The sequence below is a fragment of the Triticum aestivum genome, chromosome 7A (genome assembly GCF_018294505.1).
Source record: "Triticum aestivum cultivar Chinese Spring chromosome 7A, IWGSC CS RefSeq v2.1, whole genome shotgun sequence".
NCBI classification, from domain to species: domain Eukaryota; kingdom Viridiplantae; phylum Streptophyta; class Magnoliopsida; order Poales; family Poaceae; genus Triticum; species Triticum aestivum.
Window position 1 is genome coordinate 208,642,677 of NC_057812.1, and position 25,291 is coordinate 208,667,967.

Below are 25,291 nucleotides of genomic sequence, written 5' to 3' on the forward strand. Positions count from 1 at the left end.
GGCAATACACGGGCATTTCAGCATCTTTGGGTCGAGAAGATAAAAAACAGTGCGACATACCCGTCACTAAAAAGTGCGGTTTGCAAACATGATGAAGAAGTGAACTACACATTCATACAAACAAGCAAGTTAACATAGGGCCCAACACATGTTTATATAAAACTCTAGCAAAATATTTCTAAAGCCCGTGACAATGCACGGGCATTCTACTAGTTACTTAACATCACACATACCAAGATAAGATGAGTGTACAACCTAATAGATCCTCAAAATTCTACAAACTTCATGTTTTTTTTGAAATACAAATATAAGTAGGTTTTCAAGGATGAAAAAAGCACATATTTTTTAAACCATGAGATTTAAAGAATACGTTTGGTTTTAAATATTAAAAGAAAATGAGAAAAAATAAACCAAGAAAATTCCACCAAAAACCGAATGGACATATTAGAAAAATCAGTACTTTTTTAAATGATAGAAACCATTCAAAACCAGCAGGAAAAACATGAAAAAATAAACCCAAATAAAAATTGACAAAACCGAGTAACAGGTGCTCTTTCCCAGAAGAATAGGATTTTCTCTTTTTTTCATGAGCATCTCCAAGACCAAGGTTATTTAGTTCTAGGCTATTGTTAGACACTAGTTCATGAACATATTTTTAAACATTTTAAAAAAATATAAGAATAATTTTTTTACCTGCATATATATATATATATATATAGTTTTTAAATTCTTGAACATTTTAATACCTACAATTATGTTTTAAAATTTATGATCATTGTTTTCTATTCATAAATTATTTTTCTAACAATACATTTTACATCTGTTCAAAAACCGGTTGCCGGTTTTTTGAACCAGTTTCTTTTAGCAAGCGAACGGGACAGTGTTCCTCGAGGGAGAGTAGCGACTGGAGACCTTTTTTGGGCCCATATGTGCTTGTTGGGCCAGCGGCCTACACCGTACGGCCTATAGTCTCGGCCCACCTTTTTACCACCACGGAGAGACCCATCTGTCGTTTATCGGCAATTCCCCGTCCCGAACCGTCGTCGTGTACCAGCTTCGCCGCCAGCGAGCTAGGGCTTCCCACTCCGAGGATCCCCCGGCCATGGCATCCCACGACGACGACCAGGACCTCGTGGTCTACGGGACGCCGATCGAGCGGGAGGAGGACATCTCCGCCCGCAAGCGCCGCGCCGTCGCCGACGCAGGCCAGCTCCGGGCCCTCCCCGCCTGGAAGCAGGAGGTACCCCTCCCCGCACCTCCACCCCATTCACTCTCTGTGTACCCTTTGTAATCAAGCATCGGGATATATTTTTCTCCCTTCTATGGGGTTAATTGATGGTGCATTAGTTAGTAATAGATTTCAGCTATGATCACTAGCAATTTCGTAATACCTCCGTCCCAAAAAGCTTGTCTTAGATTTTTCTAGATATGGGTGTATCTAAGACAAGCAATTCGGGACGGAGGGAGTAGTTTAGTAGCTACGCATGCTAGTTTATACATCCGGGTCTGTCGGGAAAGTGACTTCTTCAATTTAGGGTTTATTATGACAGAATCGTGTTCAATGTTTCAGTTTACTGTTTTCGAATCCATTGAACTTCTTCAATCGGTTGGGGATGGTGCAAATGTTCTTCAATTTAGGTTTTATTTGACTGAATCGTGTGGAGTGAACTATGGGGATGTTCTGGTTTGTAGTAAGGTTGCCACGCTTAACCTTTGGCTTGCAGTTGCGGTGCGCCACACTTTCTTAGCCACATGGTCCAGATGTCATAGGCTCTTTTTTCTTTGGCCAAATCTTGCCACACTTATGGTGACCATTTTGTTCACCACGCTTTTTTGTGGCTGCACAGTTTGCCTGATGTTAGTTGTGGCAATATTTCCTTCTTTTGTTACCAACTTGTTAGACACTTGGATTGTCTCTTCTGTTAGCATTGTCATGAAATTGTGTAGCATATGATTTTAAGTAACCAATACCTCTGTTTTTTTATTAAAAAAATGAGATGTGATCGGAGTGTAGGTCAGGGATGAGGAAGGGCGGAGAAGATTTCATGGTGCATTTACTGGAGGCTTCTCTGCTGGCTTTTACAATACTGCTGGCTCAAAAGAGGGTATGTTGTTGCCTTAAGATTATGTTTTTAATGTGACAGTATCGCTGAAGAAATGAATGGGATTATAAAAATGTCATTTACTGTAGGATGGACGCCACAGACATTCACATCTTCACGAAAAAGTAGAGCTGAGCATAAAAAACAAAGCATATATAATTTTCTTGATGAGGAAGATATCAAGGTATGTGATGCTTTTTTTCTTCTAGTGCTACTTTTTGTATGGAAATTGATAATCTGCAGCAGTCGTACACTGTTTTGTTGTATTTCAATTCATGGTATTCCATACTGTTTTGAGTGTGAATGCAAACATGCCATGTTCTAGTCATCTAGAAAACAAGACAGTTACATGAAAATGCTTTGATTTTCAGTTTTAATAGACAAGTAATTTTGGTCTGTAATGAAATTGCTCCATGATTGGAAGTAGAATGATCGCATCAATATTGTAACTATCATTATCTGCGAAATTATTCCAGGATAACTATAAGCATGTTATCTCACATCTTTAGTTAATTTACTTGACAACATATATCTGTTTACAGACGCTTGCTGTAAAGGTAAAGCTAGTACAGATATTAAAAGACTGTAATGTCTTCCCTGTTTCTTAGAATGTTGAAAATGTGTAAACCTTGACGAGCATGTACCAGTGGTTACTAGTGTCAGTGTTGACGTATTTGACTAAGCTTGGCCCCCAACAGTGTCAATGTATTTTTTGACTTTGATTTTACATAAGTGATTTCTCAGGATAAATTTGTTTCATGAAATTGTGAACTTATCTGTTGACAAATTTGGGCACCAATTTGCAGGATATGGGAGGTAATGCCTTGGAAACATCTCAACAGTATGATACATTCGGTTTTACGGCTGCAGAGCATGCCAGAAAACAAGCATCCAAGGAACAAAATGAGAGGTTAGCATCTTTACATTGCATAACTGACATGAAGCTTAGGGGATGTTTGGTTGGCTACAACACTTGGCTAACGGCTAACCTAGGTATGGTAAAGTGTGGCAAGCCACACTTCTTGTGGCAACTAAGTTGTTTGTCACAAGTTAGGTTGTTTTGTTTGCCAATTGTGTGTGATGGATGAGCTGGCCATGGTATTATGCAACTTTGGTGTGCCCAAACTGCAGCAGTGAACCATATGGCTTTCATCAGACAAACATGCATGAGTTGTGGTAAGGGGTGGAAATTAACCCAACACCCTCGAAATCAGCTTTACTTAAGTGTCCTCTTTAGTGTTAGCTGCACTGAATTATTAATGTGGCTGTACACACTTTAGATTTCTAGCATTACTCTGGTCATTATCAATTTATGTTCGTATGACCATGCCCTTTTAACTTGAATGGCAGAAGTTAGTGTTCTCAGTTCACCACTCTAATTGATATATATGTAAACATATCTGCACATCTGCATGCAGACCATCAGCTATTCCTGGACCTGTTCCTGATGAATTGGTGGTCCCCGCCACAACCTCGATTGGTTTGTCTCTGTTGTTTTATCTTTTCAACTACTCCCTCCGTTCCTAAATATAAGACCTTTTAGAGATTCCAATATGGACTACATATGGAGCAAAATGAGTGAATTTACACTCTAAAACATGTCTACATACATCTGTATGTAGTCCGTATTCTCTGAAGGGGCTTATATTTAGAAACGGAGGGAGTATATGTATTTTCAGGTAATAGTAATATCTTGACATCTTTTGAGCAGGCGTGAAGTTACTGATGAAAATGGGCTGGCGCCAAGGTCGTACCATCAAGGATGCACATGCTGACTCCTTATATGGTATGCATTTTATCTGTGAATTTGAAGCCATTTCATAGTTGATCTATGGGACAAACTTGTTCCGTGTCGCTTTAAATGTTTTTTGTTGAATTCATCCAAAGTCTGGCAGGTCAGAACGACAGATTATGACAGCCATGAGCGGCCTATTGTATTGGCTGTAGGAAATCTGAGTTCACAAATTATCTTAGTCCAACGGTTATCTGTTAAAAAAAGCATTGTGCTTCTCAAATAGCGACCTAATGGTTTGGTGTGGTAGTGTTGTGCTGTTATCTAACTAATTAACTGCTGATGCCTACAGAGTCACGTAGGGAAGCTAGAAAAGCGTTTCTTGCACTCTCTGGTGTCAGTAACGATGAGGACCAAGATCAAATTGCTTCTCAGAAATCTAGAGTGGATGAAAATGTCGCAGAATCATTTGAGAAAATAAGCGCTTCAGGAAATACCCCAGTAAGCAGGACATGCATCTCTCTTGATTATTTGTTGAAGTTTGCGTTTCCTTGTTTAATTGTTTGTGAGCACTTCTCTTTGGTTCTTATGATGTACTAAAGTGCTCAATGAACTTTTTTTCTTCTTAAACTTCAACGAACTTATTGTGATCTTTTTCTTGCAAATCCGAACTATATTTAGACCTCGTACCTCTGTTTTATGCTATAGACTGCGCACAGTGCAATTTTCCAAGTGAACTACATAATATTGTTCTATAGCTAAACTAAAATAGTTAGTACTTTCATACTAATATATTTTGTCTAGCTCCTAATCATTGTTCTAAAACCAAATATTAAATTTCTATCTTGAAGACAGTAAAAAGTCACTAGCAGCATTATAAAAGACAGATGATTAGTATGATAGTATCTAACGCATGATTGGTTGGTTGCCTAGTTTCAGGTTAGCCTGCATATTATGTCCAGTATGCATTGTGTGGGTGGTAAAGAATTTCAGCAAAAAGTTTTAATCTGGAGAAAAGATTTGCCTTTACCACTGCAAATTTACGGTGTCTTGGCTGCCATAATAAACTAAATATTACTCCCTAATTAAGTAATTATACTACTGGTTGGACCTGACTACTGGGAAGTTAAGTTTGAGATTTAAAGCTGAACTTGGCTGTGTGGATAGATCTTGCATCCCATGAGCCAGCCTGCTTTTTGTACGCAGGCCACTAAACACTTAATTATGGCACCTTGTTGGTCTGCCTTGAGGACTATACAGGCAACTATTCATGCAATAAGTTACTGTTGCTCAAAAAGTGTGCATGCAATTGCTAACTTGTTTTCCATAAAGAAGAAAACATCAGCTGATCTTTCTGGTTTTCCATAAATATTTAGGTGTATGTACTTCATCCAAAGGAAGATCTGCATGGTTTAGGTTTTGACCCATTCAAACATGCGCCTGAGTTTAAAGGTACCATACTCCAAGTCCCCAACAAATAATCATTTGAATGGATCTCCTGGGTCCTGGCTAGGCGTACGGACCTGACTAGGCACGCCGTTTTGAACCTTGGCTTGACCTCACATTTTCTTTCTTTGCAGATAGGAAAAGATCACACAAATCAATGAACAGGGACCGAAACCGAAGTGATGTTTCCGTGAGGGGAAGTCTCCTGATTTCAAACTGTATGATTGTCATGACCCTTACGCCCAGTTCTCTATTTTGCTGATATTGCTCAAGTATATTGGGTGGAAAATCTTAGCTAGTGGTTTGATCATCAGCAGGACAATATGCTCCTGGCTTTGGAATTGGAGCACTTGAAGAGCTTGGTGTTGAAGATGAGGATATTTATGCATCAGGTAATTTAATTATCTTCTGGTCCATTTGAAACTACGTAATGTTAATATTGGAAGTCGTGAACTTTTGATGGAAGCATATGGCATTTTTGTGTATCATTCCTTACTGAAATGGAATGGTCGGTTTATGGTAGATTCTGAATGTACAATTGTTATCTCCTTGTACCACTATAAGGTGAATTCTTATTTGTTCCTGTGAGGGTGTGTGCTATCAAATGGAAAATCTTGGCAGTTGTGCATATAGCTTGACAAGACTTAATAGACTTGTTTCACTGTTTGATGATGCTATTTCTATTTAAGATGGGCTGGCCCTTTGATATTGTTTCTCACATGTCTTACTATCCTGTCGTGCTCAGGTTTCAACTATGAACAAACAGAAGTTGATATCGAGCCTTCAAAAACATCTGGTGACAGTAAGTTTAAACTTGAAGACAAGAAGAGAGGTTTCTTCCTGAGCTTTAAAATCGCCTCAAATTCCGAGTACAAACTCGAAAGGTGATGCTTCTCTTTGATTTATAATTGATTAATGTTAACGCCTTAGCTTGTTTTTCCTATCCTAGTACTTGGTTGAACTTTGTATGTATGAATCATTTGATTCTCTCTTTCCACATATTGTCACCATGTTAGGTATTCTTTTGCTGTTTATGTTGTGCTATGTAAACCTGTTTTATACTTGTTAAGTTGGATCTATTGATGCCAAACCTCTTGCCAGTATGTGGTTGAAAGAACCAAAGATGTGCATAACATGACATCTATTTTAGAAACTTCTTGTGATTTGTGAGCGTTTGCACAAAGCAATTGGTACATGCAATGACAATCTAGCACGCCAGTTTAGTGAATGTTACTTTAAATGGTAGCGCTGTACTGTAAAATCTAGTTAAATTTATTCACGAATTAACAAAAAATATAGTCAAATTAATTCTAGCCACTTCCACCCAATGAACTCCTGACACGCATACAATTGTGTGTTTTTAACTGAATTACTCTCTCTCTCTCCCCGTGATATGTTCCGATACGTGTTTTCAACTGAATTATCGCTGCGTAGCGGTATGTGGTGATATGTGTTTTCCCAACATCCATACCATCGTGTGTAGCGATATGTGTTTTCAACTGATCTCTCTCTCTCTCTCTCTCACGCACGCACACACACCCGCATACGCGCAAGTAAAGTTGTCATGTGCATTTTATGCGTTGATGGTTCATCCGTCAACATTCAGTAAATTAATTGTCAAGGTGTTCCTCAGCTGCCTTGGAGTGTAGATAGGCAACCAGGTCATCAAGTCAAGAATGGAAAAATAGTTACTGGGTCTCGCCATGTTAGTTTAAGCTTAGTGGAATCAGCAAATAAATATGAAGGATGACAGTGCGCACCTGTTAGCTATGTATATATTGTATTATTATAGTTCAAATTCAGCAAATTAGTTTACTCAATTCCATATTCATCTCGTATATATGTGTTCATCTTGGAAATTTGGTGACACTGTGATTCTTCAGATTTCATCCTCCTGAGATCCCAGCTGATTTTGATGGTCGCCATAAGTTCTCAAGTCCAATTCAGACAGCTGATAAGTTCTCTGATCTAGCTCCTCCCGAGGTTCCTCCTCCAGAAGACACTACCTTGAGATTATTGATTGAGGGCTGTGCTGCTATGGTTGCTCGTTGCGGGAAACATGTAGAGGATTTCTACAAAGAGAAAAGTAAAGCAAGTCCACAGTTTCTTTTCCTCGACGGAGGAGATGGATGTAGCTACTACACAAGGAAGTTATGGGAGCATCAGCAGAAGTTTATTGACCGGCAAAGACCTGATGCTGTTAAGTCGAAGCCTTCTTCTGACAAGTTGACAGCTGAGAATCGTGGAACTATTCTTGGTGAAAAGCCTCTCGATAGAAGCTCCAAATCATCTAGCTCATTTGTTTCTGCAAAAGAAGCTGTTCAACTACAATCAAATCTTGGTGACACCTTTGTGAAGCCAATATCTCTTGTATGTTTTTGAATTGCATTGTCTTACCAATTATTGCTGCCTCCCTCATTGTGCCACATTCTTTATATGAATTACCTAATCTTGGTCTAATTATGCAATGGATTATTCTTGCTTCGCAATAGGATGGTGTGCCAGAGTCAAAGAAGCCTTTTAGAAATGAGCCAGCAAAGCAGGCAAGATTTGAGCAGTTTCTAAAGGAGAAATATCAGGGTGGTCTTCGTATTGCAAGTCTTGCTCCTACAATTACAATGTCGGAGGCTGATCGTGCTCGTGAAAGACTAGATTTTGAGGCTGCTGCAGATGCAATTGAAAAAGGAAAAGAATATAAGGCTATAGATCCTTTGTCAATATTGGGTTTACCTGGATTGAATGAGCAACGCTTTGTTTCATCCACTCAATTAGAGGTAGGTTAACTTATTTGGGTCTATTAGTAATGTCATTTCTCTTTTTCACATTTTAATCCTTAAAAACAATACAGAGCTCTGCGGTACTCCAAGATGAGAGGCCCATGTATCCACAGAGGGAGGAGTTTGAATGGCGGCCTTCACCAATACTGTGCAAGCGTTTTGATATTGTTGACCCTTTCATGGGAAAGGTAAATTTAAGTGATTCTATATTGTTGGGTGTGTGACTGTGTTAATTAGCCAATTACGATAGGCAAATGAACTAAAAATTAAGTACACAGAATAAGAAAAATAAATTGGTGATCTTTAGAAAAGGGATGCGGTCACAGATACACACTTGCGGTTTATGTTAGAGTATCGTCGTAAATTTCCCCAGTTCTTGCACGCCATAATGTTGTCCTTACTTTTATACTGTTGTAGCTAAGTGCAGTTTCCGATGTCTAGTTCTAAGGAGCTGATTTGCAACTGATAAATGTATCAGTTCTAGTCTTCTAGTACTCTTACTCTACTTTGTTATTATTTGCTATTTGGCGTTAAATCAAATATATATTTTAAAATGCATACTGTTTGTGCAGCCAATGCCTCTTCGAAGACCAATAAGCAAGATGGACACCCTTATGTTTATGACCGAGTCCACTAAAAAGATAAATGAAGATGTAAGGGGCTCAAGTACGATTCCACCAAATGCTGCTGTGTCAGGAACAGAAGAGACAGAGGCACAGGAAACTGCAAATAACCCTGATATTGTGGCAAGCAGTATGCAGAGGCCTGTTGATCTTTACAAGGTACTCCCTCCATTCCTTTATATAACATGTATTTGTTTTCTAATAAAATTTCAGTAACGTGTATTTCTTCTAATTCCTCGCAATCCCATGTTTAGCCCTCTTAAAAAAAAGGAAAGTATCTCTCTCCTGATTTCATATATCTCTTCTATTAGAAAAAAATAGGAAAGTATCTCTTTTCCGATTGCCTGTATCTCTTCCTTTTCCTAGCTTAATTGATTTACTTGCCGCTAACCAACGAATTGGCCAAGGGTAATTTCGTCCTACATTCTCTATTATTTTGTGCCTTGGTCATCGTGCCAGAAAAAATACACCTTACATAAAGGAACGGAGGGAGTAATAATTACCCCAAATGTATGTTCCTAGGGGAAACATTGGCCAGAAATTCATGTGGAATTAAGCCATATCTGAAGGATTATCTTGGCATGTTTAATTTGTGCTCCCTCTACTTTCTGCTCAGACTGAAACTGGCCTCTCTAATAGCATTCATATTGCTCCCTGTATTGAGCAGTGCACCAGGTTGTTTTTCCATTAGATACTGCCTCGTCTCTACATGCAAAATACACCAAAAGTCCTAGCTCATGGCCTCACTTGGAAAAACAATTTTTCTACATGGATTTCATAGAAAACATATGTACAAGTAGAACTTATAGAGCTTCATGATTATTGAGGGTAAAAGGCCTATAATAATAATGTTGCTCTGTTTTCTTGTAAAAGATATTCTTCTTACCTGGCTATGTATGAATGAGAAAAAAAACGACTCTTCAAAATCCTTAAGTACCATGTGTATAAATATAACAATAACGAGAGGTTTGAAATGATTTGGAAGCATCAAAATGACTGTCTTCAATGGAGTTCGCCTAATGTCCAATGGGTGCTGCTGGCCATTAAAGACGAAACACAACTTTGGCCTTGGCTGGGGCCAAAGGCTTGGTTAGACTGATCTGGGGAGAGTCTTAGTCCTGGTTAGCGTGGGTCTTTTTTCTTGCTCGTGGTCGGTTTGTGCGTGCGAGCGCGCGTGTGTGTACCCTGTACATTTCTTCTTGATCCAGTGATACTCACATCTACTGCGCATTCGAGAAAAGAAAATAATAGTAGGAGGTAGCCATATTTGTTTCATTAAGGAGAAAAAACTCCAAACTTTACTGTGCACTTGTGGAGAATGGCATAAATTGACATACATAAATGTAGTGAAACAATATGTTAGAGTATATACATGCTGTTCGTTGGAAATTGGGTTATCATAATTCACGTTGTAACCCTTTAAATAAGTATATTTTCTTACAAGGGCCACATAATCGGTATTGCCCAGTTGGTTATTCGGCAGTGTGAGATAAAGGTGGGGAGTTTCAACCCATTTTCCTGCAATAAGGGCATTTCTAACCGATCCCCTAAAAAATAGAGGAGGATCCGGCCGAGTAAACCTTAGTGGAGTATTTATACTCCACTAAGTTTTGGTCGGTTCTAGCCGACCCCCTAAACTTAGCGGAGTGAAACTTACTTTTGGTTTAAGCATATCGTCGAACACTTGTCGTGCAGCCTATATTTGGTCAATTGATTGAATTTTTGTAGCGCGGTCACGGCGTGCTCTTGCTTCAGCAGCGTCTGCACGGGCGAGTGCTTGGTTCCCTTCCCTCCCGGAGTCCTTCTGCTTGCTCCACACGCAGATGTTCCTGCTGTCCGGGCCGGTGTACAGAGCGTCGCCCTTGGCGGCGAGAGAGTAGATGTGGCCTTCTCCCTGGCGAGCGAGCTGATGAGGCTGGTGCCGGACACCATTGTTGGCGCAGCCACGGACGGCTCGCTGTGGTGGTTTCAAGGGGGGCATGGGGGCGGGAGGAGGCGGCAGCCACGGTGGCAACGAGGACTCGAGGAGAATGCGGTGCATCGGGCTGAAGAGCTCCCACGCCCGGGGCTCGCGCCACCCGTCCCCGACAAGCTGCTCTGCCTGCCCGTCGCCGGGGTGCGAGCACGGGAGTCCGTCGCCGGCCCCTTCACTGTCGTTATCTCTCACGGCCACGGGAGTCATGGCCGCGTGTGACTTGGGCGGCGTAGTCCTTGCCGGCTGGGGTAGCCGGTGGCGTGATGCACGGGGATGTGGCACACATGTGCTAGGTGGCGATGCCTGGGACGGTGGGGGCCGAGGGTGGCGAGAGGCGGAGGGGAGTGGTGCTGGCGGCAGCTCGCGGGGCGCGGCCAAAAGAAGGTGGGACGGTGGCTGGCAAGGTGGGATCTGTGGCTGCACGGTGGAAGCCGATTGGAAAGGGGTTGGCGGCGCTCTGGGGGAGAAGATGCCGGCGCGGAGAGAGGAGGCTGCCAGGCTATCTGGTCGGGGGAGATGACAGGCCCGGAACGAATTCGGGTTCGGAAGGGATCCAGGAGAGACAGGAGATTTTCCTCGGCCGCCTCCAGCCGGAGTAAATATACTCGTGGGATGGGCGCTGGAGTAATTTTTTTACTCCACTAACCGGTTTAGGGGATCGGCTAGGTGCAACATAGAGGAGGGAAACCGAAATTATCCTCCCTTATAGCAGGATAGGGGATCGGTTAGAGTTGGTCTAAATTGGTAACCTTAAATCCTTATACCATGCAAGTATGCCGTCTTGTTTATTAACATAATTAGTGCATTCAAATTTGCCTTTAATAAATGGAATAGTAGATGCAATGCTTCATAATGGGATATTGTCATTTTTTATCTTGTAGAAGCACCAATTTAAGTCTGATGCCAGGTATGGGTTCTGATAGTTGTGTTTACACTCATTTCTTGCACAGATTCAGATTTGCTTAGCTGGTTGGTATCTTAAATGTGGGGTTGTCAGAGAACTTGGCCAGTTGTCTAGGCTTCCTCTTTAAGCCTGTAAAATATTTCATGTGTAGATTTGCTTAACCCTATATGGTGGCTTAAGCTGCTCCACAGGTAGACATAATCCTACTGTGCATGCCAAGTTTCCATAAAACGTGAAAAAATCATGTATGTACAACATGCTATGCATACGCACGTGCAAAAATAAGATCATTTGTGTACTGTACAAAAAGTACAAGAGGCGAGATACTAGCAGAGCAACTATATGTGCACAAATTACTTTCTTACAGTTCACAAATGGTCATATTGTATAGCATGCTGTGCATCTGTGAATTTTCTGTATTTTATTTGAACACACAAATTACATTTTATGATGGGTGCTGTGGGCGCAACAGTTGCTGATTTTGATTCCACAGTTGTCTATGCTGTCAATTAGGAAATGGTTAATTGGACTTGAGGGTTCTGTACTTCTGTACTGACAAGTTATTTGTTGCGCTTTCCAGGCAATCTTTTCTGATGATTCAGACGATGATATGGACGAACCTCTTAACAATCAACAAATGGATCCGGTGAAGACGAGTGAAGGTGCCAACATGGCTCTTAATCGTCTTGTTGCTGAGGATTTCCTGGAATCTTTGGGTAAAGAACTGGGATTGGAGGTTCCTCCAGAGAAACCGGCCCAGCCACCGAATGTCTTGTTTAGATCAGAAATCCTTCCAACGGCTGATGCAAGTGTATCTAGGAATGGCCAGACATCTACTTTTAGGGAGATAAAGGAGAACGAGGGTTCTTTGGGTTTGATGGAAGCTGCCAATGGTAATGGGGACGGTCCTTCATCCAATGTCGAAAAGCTTGATTTGAAATATGAGCATAATGCTGACATAGGCCAGTCACACTCTTCACATCGTCAGATTCGGAACGGTAGTCCAGAGTCTGATACTTCTATTGAACGGCATAGGAGTAGGAAAAGAAGATCCCATCATCGAAATCGGAGTCCAACACCAGATTCTGGTTCTTCTGATGAACGACGTAGTAGTAAGAAAAGAAAGTCACATTCAAGACATAGAGCAGGCAGGAGTAGAACTCCTGATGCCGATTTGTCCTCTGACAGCCAAAGGAATAAGAGAAAACGTCGGGAGAAAAGGAGTCATCGGACCCGCATGTCTGACAGTGATTCTAGTGATCATGAATACAAGGAAAAATATACATCTAGTAGTAGAAGATCATCTGATAAAGACAGAAGTAGAAAGCATTCTAAACACCGCAGGCACAGAAGAAAAGACTCTGCATAATGTTCTTGAATACAGCTACAGGAATATATGGCTGCAAATGAAAGAATTCACACTAGCTTCTCCAGATCATCCAAGTTGGTGAAAATGTTGGGCCCGATACTGAAGTGGATGTTTATAGTAAGCGTTCTAAACCAACCTTATGTTTTTTGTTCTTGTGTACATGGTATTTTGAGTGCTGTTATTTTACGTGCATATGGTATTTTATATTTATAATGGTGGAAGATCCTTGTCTTCAATGCACGTGATGCTTTGAGTTGTTAATTTTCCTAAGCATGCCTATCACTTTCTTGTCCTTCACTTCAAATTGTTATCCTACATTTTCTGCACTTACTTCAAGAATGGACAATTAGCCTTAAGATTGAGAGATCACAAATCCTGGCAGAAGCTAGAAACGAAACCATTCTAGTGTTTTTGTAGAACTATAAGTGGAAGCAAAAAAGAAAAAGGAAAATTCAAAGCTTAAGTTGTGTGCTAGCGCTGCTAATTTGATCCTTGTTGGTTTGGTCTTTCAAATGGTGTTTTGTTCTGGGCCAAGCTGGTATCCTGAACATACCTGGGCAGCACTACGAGTGCTGCTTTACAAGACTTTCCTAAGTCAACTGTGTTGCTTCGCTCCATGCAAATTCATGTGTCCTACACTTGCATATCGGACTGTTTCGGTTAGCAAAGTTATATTAATCTTAAAGAAATTGCATATAACCAGTGAAAGTTATCTTGGTGTTACTTGAAGCCCATTTCCAAAGGGTTACGAGACTAGTTGTGTTTTCCATCCAAGAATTGCTGAGTTTGGCAGGAAACTAGCTGGGAATGGGCTTGGTTTGAGCCAAACTATAGCGACCTGAATGTTTATAGTTTTCTAGTTTATTAACATCTCTTGGTGAACATGATGCTTTCTTCATAAGAAACACAATGTGGTCGGATTTGGCTGATAGATGTTGCCGTTTTTTTGGATAGTCGTTCTTTGAGTTACAGCCCTGATGTGGCTTCTGTCTTTTGTGTCTTGATTTCTTCCTTGCACCACCCTTATCATTACCCAACTTTGTGGCATTTCTGTTGAGCAAGGAAAACTAATGTACCCGTTTTTTGTTGTTGCAGTCACAAATTGATACCGTGTTATCCAGTCATCCAAAACTACTTGATGAGCCTGGGAGCTTCTTGCGTGGTAGTTACTGAGATTCGGGTTGTGCGTGCGGCCTACCTTTGTATGTGGAGTTTCTGTTGCCATGGTGCCTCTACCCCCTGTTGTGTTGTCTATGCCATGCCATAAATTCGTTCCGTTCCGGAAGACTTGTCTCTGAAGACCCTTGTACAACTCAAAGTACCAGACGTGAACAGGTGTAAATAGAAGAGAATTGGGTTGTCATTGACATAGTATTTAGATTTTCATTTTCGGTGTTGTTGTTTTCTGTTACAAGTACTGTTTCTGTCATGCCAACACAATGTATATCAGTCTAGGACAAGAAAGGTTCGTTCTCTGTGTCGCTTGTGTGCTTGCGCACGCACCTGTGGAGTTGATGCAAATGCCCAGCAAAACAGCAACGACCACCCGGTAAAGAGCTCGGACGCCAGAACTAAGCCTGGCGAAGCACCCGTGCACTAGCACATCAGCGTATGGTAGCGTCATCATGTAGGCATGACGAGGACCGGTGTCGAAGAGGCGCGCTCGCTTCATGCAGACTCTACTACATGAGCAGCAGGCAGGCATGATGACTCCCGCGGGAGAGGCCTAGAAGATTCGATTCTTGGGTCGGGAGGCAAGCCACGCACGGGATGCCATTCCATCCAGCATTTCCTACGCACGCGTCGCCCTCGGCTGGTCCAACTTTGTTTGCTGCCCAACTGCGACGGGCCGCCGTCGCTGTCGCCGCGAGATACGGCGTCAGCAGCGCCGAGAAAAGAGAGAAGGCGACCGGGGGGATCTGTCTCTCTTTCCAGCAGCATCTGACGCGGGAGATCCTTTTTATTTGGTGCTGATAGTTTATGTACTCTCGTGCTGCTAGGCTGATCGGACCCTATCTACTTGCACCAGACCAGCACCTTGCATTAGGGGTGTGTTATGTCAGCAACTCAGCATGATAGGACGTTTGGCGCTGTCTGCTGTGCTTCGTGGTGGTGACGGGCGCAAGGCGACGCCGGCTGCTGCTGCCCTGGATAAGAGCGAGCGGGCGAGCTGTTGTTGGTTGGGCGATCACCCGCCCGCGCGAGCAACACGAAGGAGGCGGTTAACCTACCGGCCACCAACCCTGCTGCTCTCCCCCGACCACAAAGCGAAAGAGAAAGAAGGCAGGGCATCCGAGCCCGTCCAGTCGACGACGGGCGTCACGGCACGTCGGATTCGACCGACCGACGACTGATTGACACGATCGACGCGGACCCGTGCACGGACGGACGGACGGGCGCAGGCGGACGGAGCACGTAGCAGCAGCAGCTTTGCAAACGGACACGAGCGACGCGCTGCGCTGCGCGCATCGGAAGGAGGACAAGTGTGCCGCACACAGACTAGGCAGCTAGCTATCCAGCGCGAACTCGTCTTGTTCTACATGCGTCTTCTTGGACAGTGGAATTCGGTTAAGTATAATCGCGCCGATGGTAACAGCTACTCAGTCAATCCGGATGGCGTGGAAAGTGTCGCGAGTAGCGTGTTTTACAGCGGGAGATGATACCGAGGGAGGTGGTGGCAGCGAGCTTTGTCACCGTGCCTTTGTTTCTTTCTGCGTGGCCGAGGAGCGATCGTGCCTTTCCCTAAGTACATCTGGCGTCCTTTTGTACTGCTGCTTGTAGTTTAACCCTGCTCCCAGAAAGGATATCTTTTCGGACACTCCAAAGGCCAGGAATTCAAAAGAAGATCTAGCTAGGGCGTATAATAGCCAGATATGCGAGCTAATGAACAATTAATGCTGCTTACTTTTTTTCGGATTTAAAAGTAGTTTATTTCAAAGTAACAGGCTTACAGTCCGCTAATACAATATTACGGATGAAGGGGGGTGGCCGTTGCAACCAACAAGTGGTGCTACGAGCCGTTCGGGCATAATTAGCAAGACAAATGTGAGACCATGTTCTGTGATCTTAGAATCTTCACTGTTAAACTTCCTCTGCAGCATGTAGTTCTTGATATCCCTGACCAATTGACCATTGGGTGATTTATCAAGTGAGGCATCAGCCATAGAAGAAAGGACCATCATCGAGTCCGGTTGTACTAAGACCGGAGGTTAGACCATTCGATAGCCATAGACATTCCAATCTTAATAGCTTGAATTTTCGCCTCGAGAGCATTGTTACAATCATAATAGTTGACATGATGAAACAATGACAGAACCCAAGTTATCCCGTAGGATCATGCCTACTCCCGCCGACCCTTCTTTTGCTGAATAAGAACCATCCACTGATCGGTACTGGCTGCAATGCACCCTTCAGAGGCGATTTCCCTCTGATAATTTGCTGCTTACTTACATACTTAAACTTCTTCCATGAATGGCAACAACTCCTCTACGTGCGCAGCCCCCAATAATCCAAGCGCGCTTGTTCATTTGACTTTGGAGCTCAATCACTTGGGCGATTCGCATACGTGAACAAACGCATTGATTTTGAATTCGTTGGCGTTTTGGTGATGGCAACGTGCTTCTCCAATAAGGATCACGACCGATGATACGTACTACGACGTAAGCCGAGGCCCCGGTGTGTATATAGAGTTATAAATTAAATACCACCTGGTTGGTTAGCGATTTGGACCAATGCTTACACAATGCCGACAATTATTGGAACCCGACATCAAGTGGTGGTTTTTCAAAAATGAAAAAAAGAAGAAGTTTAAGGCAAATGCCAACTTGTCAAGTCTTCGTGACACAAGAGTTAATTAAAGCTAAAAAATAGTCTTTCACATCATGTGAGTTAGTAGCTTGGCTACCACCAAATGTGGTTCAGACTTCGGACTCAGCTAGTCAGGCACTCAAATGGTCATTCACATGCACCTCAGAACCTGTATTGAGATGCGGAATTTGCACACCCTGTGAGCATCAAACCCATTTCCTGGCTGAAGAAAATGGACACGGGGGTATACACGCCGATTCTAAATAGCTGCAGAGGCAAAACGAGAAAGCGATCGAGGAACAGAACTCTGCAGGGCACGTACCTGAACAAACCTTGTCAGCAACAATTGCTAGCTAATGCATCCAAGTTGAGATTAGACACTCACACTTTGCCCTCGTCGACCAATTGTAACCAACACAACTACTCGTACTACAGTAGCAACGAATATAAGAGACAAAACGGAACTGACGGGGACTCGAGGTGATCGTTACGTGGTTCTAAAAAGAAAAGAGGTGATCGTTACGTGCGAGCTTACTGCAACCCGGGTGAGATGTTAGTGGTGGTGGCAGTTGATTGGTTAGGTGAATGTATCGACTATCCTGGACAGAAAGGCGAAAGGGAAGATGGCCAACTCGTCGCTGTCCTTGACATTTCGCGCCAGCCCGTAGTGACATGTCTGTGCGCGAGAGAGGCTCTGATCTACTACAAGCTAGCAGCACCTGGACTTGGTTATTGGTCCGGTAAAGGTAAACGATGCCTGTGATCCTCTTTCTTGAACCATGCTGAAGACGTGGCCTCTCTGTTGGTAGAAGAAGGTGATGCATGCATGCATGCAGTGCCAAATTTCTGCAAAAAATTTGTACTCACACACACAGGAGCAGCGAGGGATGACATGGAGCTTTGTGACCGCGACATGCCACGATACTGCCTTTGTCGTCTATGCTGCGATGTGGCATGCGCACGCACACCAGCGTAGGCTGCTAGACCCTAGAGCCAACCCCCCGCCTAGCAGCCTTGTCGCCATGCACGTGTGGTTCGCGGTTCTATGTGGATTCAGCAATAAACAAAGATCTGGCCCGCGGGTCATATGTTTCTCTACCAGTACTACTACTAGTTGCACTGGCTGCTGCGGCAGGGTGTCGTGCAGGCAAAGGATATTCCTTCTCCTTTGGCCACCGTACAACACATTCGATTCCCTCTCATGCTCGCTTTGCTTGCCCCATCTCTCTCTCTCTCGGATTTGTATACGTTGCCTACGTAGCCTCGCCGTGCCTACCGGGGATTGCCCTTCTCCCTGCACAAGTATATTCTTTTGGGCCTGTTTGGTTCTAGGACTAGCATTGCCACACTTAGCCACACATTTTTGTCAAACTTGTCTAAGGTTAGTTCATTAAAATGAGAGCCACAAGTTGGCAAGCCTAAGGGAATCTTGTCATATTTTTTGTGTGTATGCCATGTGGGGCCCAAATGTGGCTTGCCTAAGGTATGACTTGAATCAAACACTCATCTAAATTGGTCAAACTTGCCTAACCTTAGGCGTAGCAATCTTTGGCAAAGTTAGTCACAAAACAAACAGCCCCTCTTTCTTTCGCGCTTCTTTACTTGGACCATCCTTTGAAACCTCCAACTTTGATCCACGCGCGCACGCACGCGCTCCTGGATTAACCGCGAGTACGGGAGACGTCGAGACGCTCCCGTCCATGCCCAAGTCGGTCGTCCAGTGAAAGTGCGAGACAACTTCCCGGGTCTTTGGCGTCTCGACCGGGCAATGTACTCCATCAATCCACCCTCCGGTTCAGGTTACGCGACTTCCCAAGTCGTCCAATGCTGGTCCGTGTAAACCGCAAAGTCAGTCAATGACACTGCCTGCCTATATTTTGTTGTGGCGTGGTGGCGTGCGAGTGGTCCTTTTCTCAACTCGACCTGCAGCAAGGCCATCACCGACCCACCTGTAGCAGTACTGCCCTTTTCTGTCTTTGAACCGCGCGGTCCCCGTCAACATAAATAACAGCACCTGTACCGCCTCTGCAACTTTTTTGTAAGGCAACTGGCGGCAGTGGGGAAATTGCCAGGTAGAAGCAGGGCAGTCTCTCAATGCGAGCAGCTCGCTACCTCATCTCCTAGATCGGTCGCAAACGAAGGAAAGCACGAGAGAGTGCGGATTTTTGGAGCACGGGTGCACTGAAGCACCTTATTTTAAATTATTTAAAAAAAATCACATTTTAATTTTCAAGAGAATACGAAAATAATTTTAAGGGCATCTCTAACACCGCCCCGCAAACTCATGCATCCGTCCGGACTACGGAAGCCATCCAGCATGGTCCAGACGTATTTTTTTTCCGCAAACCAGAGACAAAAGTGGAAGGCTTTGCGAGAGTCCGGACACGCGAAACGTCGCTCTCTGACCCGTGGCACACCTAAAATGAAGGCGGGGCCCGTGCTGTCTGGACCACGGAAGCCATCCAACATGGTCCAGACGTATTTTTTCCCGCAAACCGGAGATAAAAGTGGGAGGCTTTGCGGGAGTCCGGACACGCGAAATGCCGCTCTCTGCCCCCTGGCCCACCCAAAAGGAAGGCGGAGCCCGCGCTTTTGGACCATCCTGCATTATTTCCGCGCCACCCCCCCCCCCCCCCCCCACACACACACACTCATCTTCCATCCCCCGGCGCTCTCCGCCCAATTCCCACTCTTTTCTCCCACCCTCTCCTTCCTTCAGCAGCCGACACATGGAATCGTTAGAGAACCTTTCGGAAATAGAGATGGTGGAGGTGCTGGAGGATTCGAGCATCACGCTCGCTCGGAAGATCAGCTCCGCGATGCGGCAAACTCTCCGCGTCAAAGTGAAGGCATCAAAGGAGGAGAAGCTCAAGAAGCAGCAAGTTGTCGGTGGGCTAGTGGTGGTATTGGGCATGGAGGTCGTGGCGGTCCGTGCGGCCGTGGCGGCCGCCGCCAGATGGGCGCACCCACAGTATAAACAGCGTCGTGTCCGGAGCCTTACAAGCCTCCGTACAACTACGCCACCAAGCAGCTCGGAACCCCCGCCGGTACGGTGCCTTACATCATCTCATTAACGCGGCGCCGCTCTTATCCGAGTATTCTTCGCCCCAGCTCGTTCGATCGCAGATGGTGGGCGGGAGCAGATGGGGTGCCTGCACGCTGTTCGCTGCAATGCCTAGAGCGGGGGAGCCGACTTACGACTCGGACAGGAAGACGCTCGACATCATCCACGACGGAGGCGAGGGCGGAGGAAGGGCCTATGAGGACGAACAGGTAGAAGACTCGGATCCCACCCAGTCCAGGAACTACAGGAGGAGGGGCCTCTTTTTGGTTGTAATCGAACATGCTGATCTGGCGCGCTGTGGGATCGGAGTACATTTGAATTTGAATTTACTGGCGGATATATACACTATAGCATTCGATGGCGACCTCTTGCATTCGTGTCCGTGGACTACCCCCCCTGTACGCGGACGGATGCAGGAGGAAATTTACGAGTCACCATTGGAGATGCCCTAAGAGCTATATCTAGATTAAGATATCGCTCAAGTCTCTGTTTTCTTGTTAAATAGGGTGTCACATCAGATTTTTGTTGATATATCATGCTTAACATATAGTCTAAGGGCATCCCCAACACCGACCCGCATATGTCTGATATGTCCATTATGCATCATGTTTACCTACTGTTATTTATAATATTTTCATGCATAATAATGCTTTTTGGAGTAATTCTAATGCCTTTTCTCTCATAATATGCAAGGTTCATACAAAGAGGAAGAATTCCGGCAGCTAGAAATCTGGACCTGAAAAAGCTACGTCGGGCTACCTATTCTGCACAACTCCAAATAAGCTGAAACTTCACAAGGAATTTTTATGGAATAAATAAGAAATACTGAAGAAAATAACTACCGAAGGGGGCCACCTGGTGAGCACAAGACACCAGGGTGAGCCTGGCCCCCCAAGCGTGCCCTGGTGGGTTGTGCTCAGCTCAGCCCACCTCCGATGTCCATCTTCTGGTATATAAGTTATTTTGACCTAGAAAAAATAAGGGGATGACTTTCGGGATGAAGCGCTGCCGTCTCGAGGCGGAACTTGGGTAGGAGCACTTTTGCCCTCCGTTGGAGCGATTCCGCCGGGGGAACTTCCCTCCCGGAGGGGGAAATCATCGTCATCATCATCACCAACAACTCTCCCATCTTGGGGAGGGCAATCTTCATCAACATCTTCAACAACACCATCTCCTTTCAAACCCTAGTTCATCTCTTGTGTTCAATCTTTGTACCAGAACTATAGATTGGTACTTGTGGGTGACTAGTAGTGTTGATTACATCTTGTAGTTGTACTATATGGTTTATTTGGTGGAAGATTATATGTTCAGATCCAATATGCTATTTAATACCCCTCTGATCATGGGCATGGTTATCATTTCTAAGTAGTTACTTTTGTTCTTGAGGTCACGGGAGAAATCTTGTTGCAAGTAATCATGTGAATTTTATATGTGTTCGATATTTTGATGGTATGTATGTTGTGATTCCCTTAGTGGTGTCATGTGAACGTCGATTACATGACACTTCACCATATTTGGGCCTAAGGGAATGCATCGTGGAGTAGTTAATAGATGATGGGTTGCGAGAGTGACAGAAGCTTAAACCCTAGTTTATGCGCTATTCCTAAGGGACCGATTGGATCCAAAAGTTTAATGCTATGGTTAGAATTTATTCTTAATATTTTTCTCGTAGTTGCGGATGCTTGCAAGGGGGTTAATCATAAGTAGGAGGTTTGTTCATGTAAGAACAACACCTAAGCGCCGATCCACCCACATATCAAATTATCAAAGTAGCGAACACAAATCAAACCAACATGATGAAAGTGACTAGATGAAATTCCCGTGTACCCTCAAGAACACTTTGCTTATCATAAGAGACCGTTTTGGACTGTCCTTTGCCTCAAAAGGATTGGGCTACCTTGCTGCACTTTTTTTTACTATTATAGTTACTTGCTTGTTACAAATTATCTTGCTATCAAACTACTCGTTACTTACAATTTCAGTGCTTGCAGACATTACCTTACTGAAAACCACTTGTCATTTCCTTTTTCTCCTTGTTGGGTTCGACACTCTTACTAATCGAACATACTACGATTGATCCCCTATACTTGTGGGTCATCAATGTCCGGACCCCCGAACCGCGAAAGCCATCCAACATGGGCCTGTATCGGCCGCCAAGTGGTCCGGACGTGTTTTCTCCCGCAAATTGAAGACAAAGAGGTGGGAGTATTGCGGAAGTCTGGACAGCAGACACATAGTACTCCAACAAGCTCGACCCACCCAATCCCTCCTCCTGGCCCCATTTCCTTCCACTCCTCCCTTCTCCCCCTTGCTTTGCATCCGCGCCCTCCACTTCCGCCATCGCTGTTGTACATCTCCGGCCGCCACAGAGGCATTATCGAACATCCACAACCAGTATTGACATGCCCGTTCACCTCTACGATGGCGTTGTCCACCCATGAGCCGTTTGTACCCAAGTACACCCCGCCCCCTTCAACGACCTCCATGGAGGACACCACACTCGATAGGTGTTCGGTCAAATGCCATTGAGCTTATTTTTGAATGTTGTGTCATTTTTTAGGGTACAAAGCATGGTGAGCTACTCAATCATGGAGGATGAGTTGTTGTGCGATGCGTGGTTGGTCGTATCTGCGGATTTCATAGGCAGGAGCACAGGGGAGACTTTCTAACTGCAAGTGCATGAATTGTTTCACGCACGAAAGCATATTGCGCCCTAAGACATGTACATCATTCAACAACGCTATGTGAGGTCATTATTTTGTCGCTGGTACGTTATCAAGACCAGCGTCAGCAAGTTTTGTAACGTGGTTCGTCAACTGGAGGCAAGGTGGCCATTGCACGCGGCAGAGGGCGACATCTTAAGTTTTGCTTCATCTTGCTCGGCTTTTTGATTTATTCGTTCACTCAATGTTGGTGTACACATTATGTAGCCCGTACACATTGTCGTGATGTACCACATGGCAAAGGAACGGTCATTTACGTACACACACTGTTGCATGAAGTTGATGGGGGAGTATGTGTGGGAGGGCATGATCCGTTGATGAAAAACTTGTTGAACATCCATTTAATCTAGTGGAATTTGAGACATTGTTGTACTAGACTTAATTTGTATGCTATGTATGGATGATTTGTGCCATTTTCTATCAAAACTTTGATTAATATAAGCCGGTTTGCATGAATTTCATCCGGTTAGTTTAAATGTGGGTTGAAATGTATGCGGGTAGTGTTGGATGGCGGCCTTCCGCATCCGTGTTCGCGGACCAGTACTACTTGTGAGCTGCAATGGGATTTCCCCGAAGAGAAGGGGATGATGCAGTACAGTAGAGATAAGTATTTCCCTTAGTTATGAAACCAAGGTTATCAATCCAGTAGGAGAACCAAGCAACACTATGTAAACAACACCTGCACACAAACAACAAATACTTGCAACCCAATGTGTAGAGGGGTTGTCAATCCCTCAACGGTATTGAGAGAGATTAAATTCTATAGGATTTGATAAATAGATCTAACTAAAACACAAAATAAAATAAATAAAATAAAATTGTAGCAATGTATTTTTAGGATTTTTATATGATAAAAGATAGAACTGGGGCCATAGTTTTCACTAGAGGCTTCTCTCGAGAAAATAACATATGGTGGGTAAACAAATTACTGTTGGGCAATTGACAGAAAAGCAAATAATTATGACGATATCCAAGGCAATGATCATGTATATAGGCATCACGTCCAAGATTAGTAGACCAAAACGATTATGCATCTACTACTATTACTCCACACATCAACCACTATCCAGCATGCATCTAGTGTATTAAGTTCATGGAAAAACAGAGTAATGCATTAGGCAAGATGACATGATGTAGACAAGATAAACTCATCTATAAACAAACCCCATCTTGTTACCCTTAATAGCAACGATACATGCATGTCATGTCGCTTTCTGCCACTGAGATTGAGCACCGCAAGATTGAACCCATCACAAATAACCTCTTCCCATGGCAAGAAAAAACAATCTAGTTGGCCAAACCAAACCAATAATTCAGAGAAGAAATACGCGGCTATAACAATCATGCATAAAAGAGTTCAGAGAAAACTGAAATAATATTCATGGATAGATTTGATCACAAACTCACAATTCATCGGATCCCAACAAACACACCACAAAAATTCATTACATCAAATAGATCTCCAAGAACATCAAGGAGAACATTGTATTGAAGATTAAAAAAAGAGAAGAAGCCATCTAGCTACTAACGATGGACCCCTAGGTCTGTGGTAAACTACTCACGCATCATCGAAGGGGCGGCAAGGATGATGAAGAACCCCTCCGTGATTGTTGCCCCCTCTGGCAGAGTGCCGGAAAAGGCCTCTAGATTGGATCATGATTTTGGAACTTGCGGTAGTGGAAAAAGTATTTCGTCGACTCCCTTAGGGTTTTTGGGATTTTAAAGTATTTATAGAGGCGGAGGTAGGTCAAGACGGTGCCCATGGGCCCTACTACCCACCAGGGCGAGCCAGAGGCCCTTGGAGCGCCTTGGTGCCTAGTGGGCCCAATGAGCCTCTTCTCATGGCCTCCTGAAGCTTCTAGGGTATCTTCTTGTCAGAAAAAAAATCTCCAAAAAGTTTCATGGCATTTGGACTTCGTTTGGTATTGACATTCTGCAAAATAAAAAACAAGCTGTTAGGACCGAGGGTATATCGACTAGAGGGGGGTGAATGGGAGATTCAAAAATTCTTGCGAATGTTTTGAACCAAAACCAAACACAATAGCGGAAATAAGGTACGAAAGAAAATAACTTAATCAAACTTGATATTTAGGATCATTTCCATGAGATAGCGAGCAACAATAGATCAAGCATAGACTACCACAGGTTTCACAATCACGATGTCAATTTAATATGCAAACAAATACAATAACATGAGAGAATACAAGGTATAATCTATGCAAGAAAGAACAACGACGAGGCGAAAGAAAGTAACGCAGGGAAAAACACGCCAGTCTAAATATGATCAAAATGAAGAATAATATATATGACTGGTACAACTAAACTGAAAGATGAGAATGCTACAGGGCGAGTAACGAGCAACAACAGATGGGACGACAGAAATGATGTAACGGAATGATATGCAAAATAAACTATCGTTATAGAGCACAAAAGTAAACTGCTGAAAGTAAAGCAGTAAGTAGATTGAACCAGTGGTGCTTGATGGCGACAGAGAGATTTGGTAGACCAGTTCGCCCTTCTGCCGAAGGACTACGTCTGGTTGGAGGGGTTGTGATCTAACACAGAAGATAAACTCTCTTCGCCATATTCTCCTTCAACTTAGAGCTGATCGGACTCTAGTTGATTTCACTCATGGTAGATACTTGTCGGCGATCTCCAAACCTTCGATCGACCTTCGTGAACCAGAATCACTCTTGGTTGCTAAAGATCTTGCTCGTTGAAGACAACAACTCTTCAACACTCGAGCAGACACATATCCATCTAGAGAGC

General features: G+C 43.7%; 1 protein-coding gene across 1 annotated transcript; it reads left to right on the forward strand.

Moving 5' to 3' along the window:
- Window positions 1–1,007: 1,007 nt before the first annotated feature.
- On the forward strand, window positions 1,008–14,405 carry LOC123150748 (G patch domain-containing protein TGH homolog). Its single transcript, XM_044570580.1, has 17 exons — window positions 1,008–1,240; window positions 2,015–2,105; window positions 2,192–2,286; window positions 2,909–3,012; window positions 3,521–3,582; window positions 3,814–3,888; window positions 4,187–4,335; window positions 5,211–5,286; window positions 5,415–5,498; window positions 5,595–5,672; window positions 6,026–6,164; window positions 7,164–7,650; window positions 7,773–8,054; window positions 8,129–8,245; window positions 8,630–8,839; window positions 12,140–13,045; window positions 14,024–14,405. The coding sequence occupies exons 1-16, from the start codon at window positions 1,103–1,105 to the stop codon at window positions 12,926–12,928; spliced, it is 2,976 nt and encodes a 991-aa protein (XP_044426515.1). The 5' UTR covers window positions 1,008–1,102; the 3' UTR covers window positions 12,929–13,045; window positions 14,024–14,405.
- The last annotated feature ends 10,886 nt before the right edge of the window (window positions 14,406–25,291 follow it).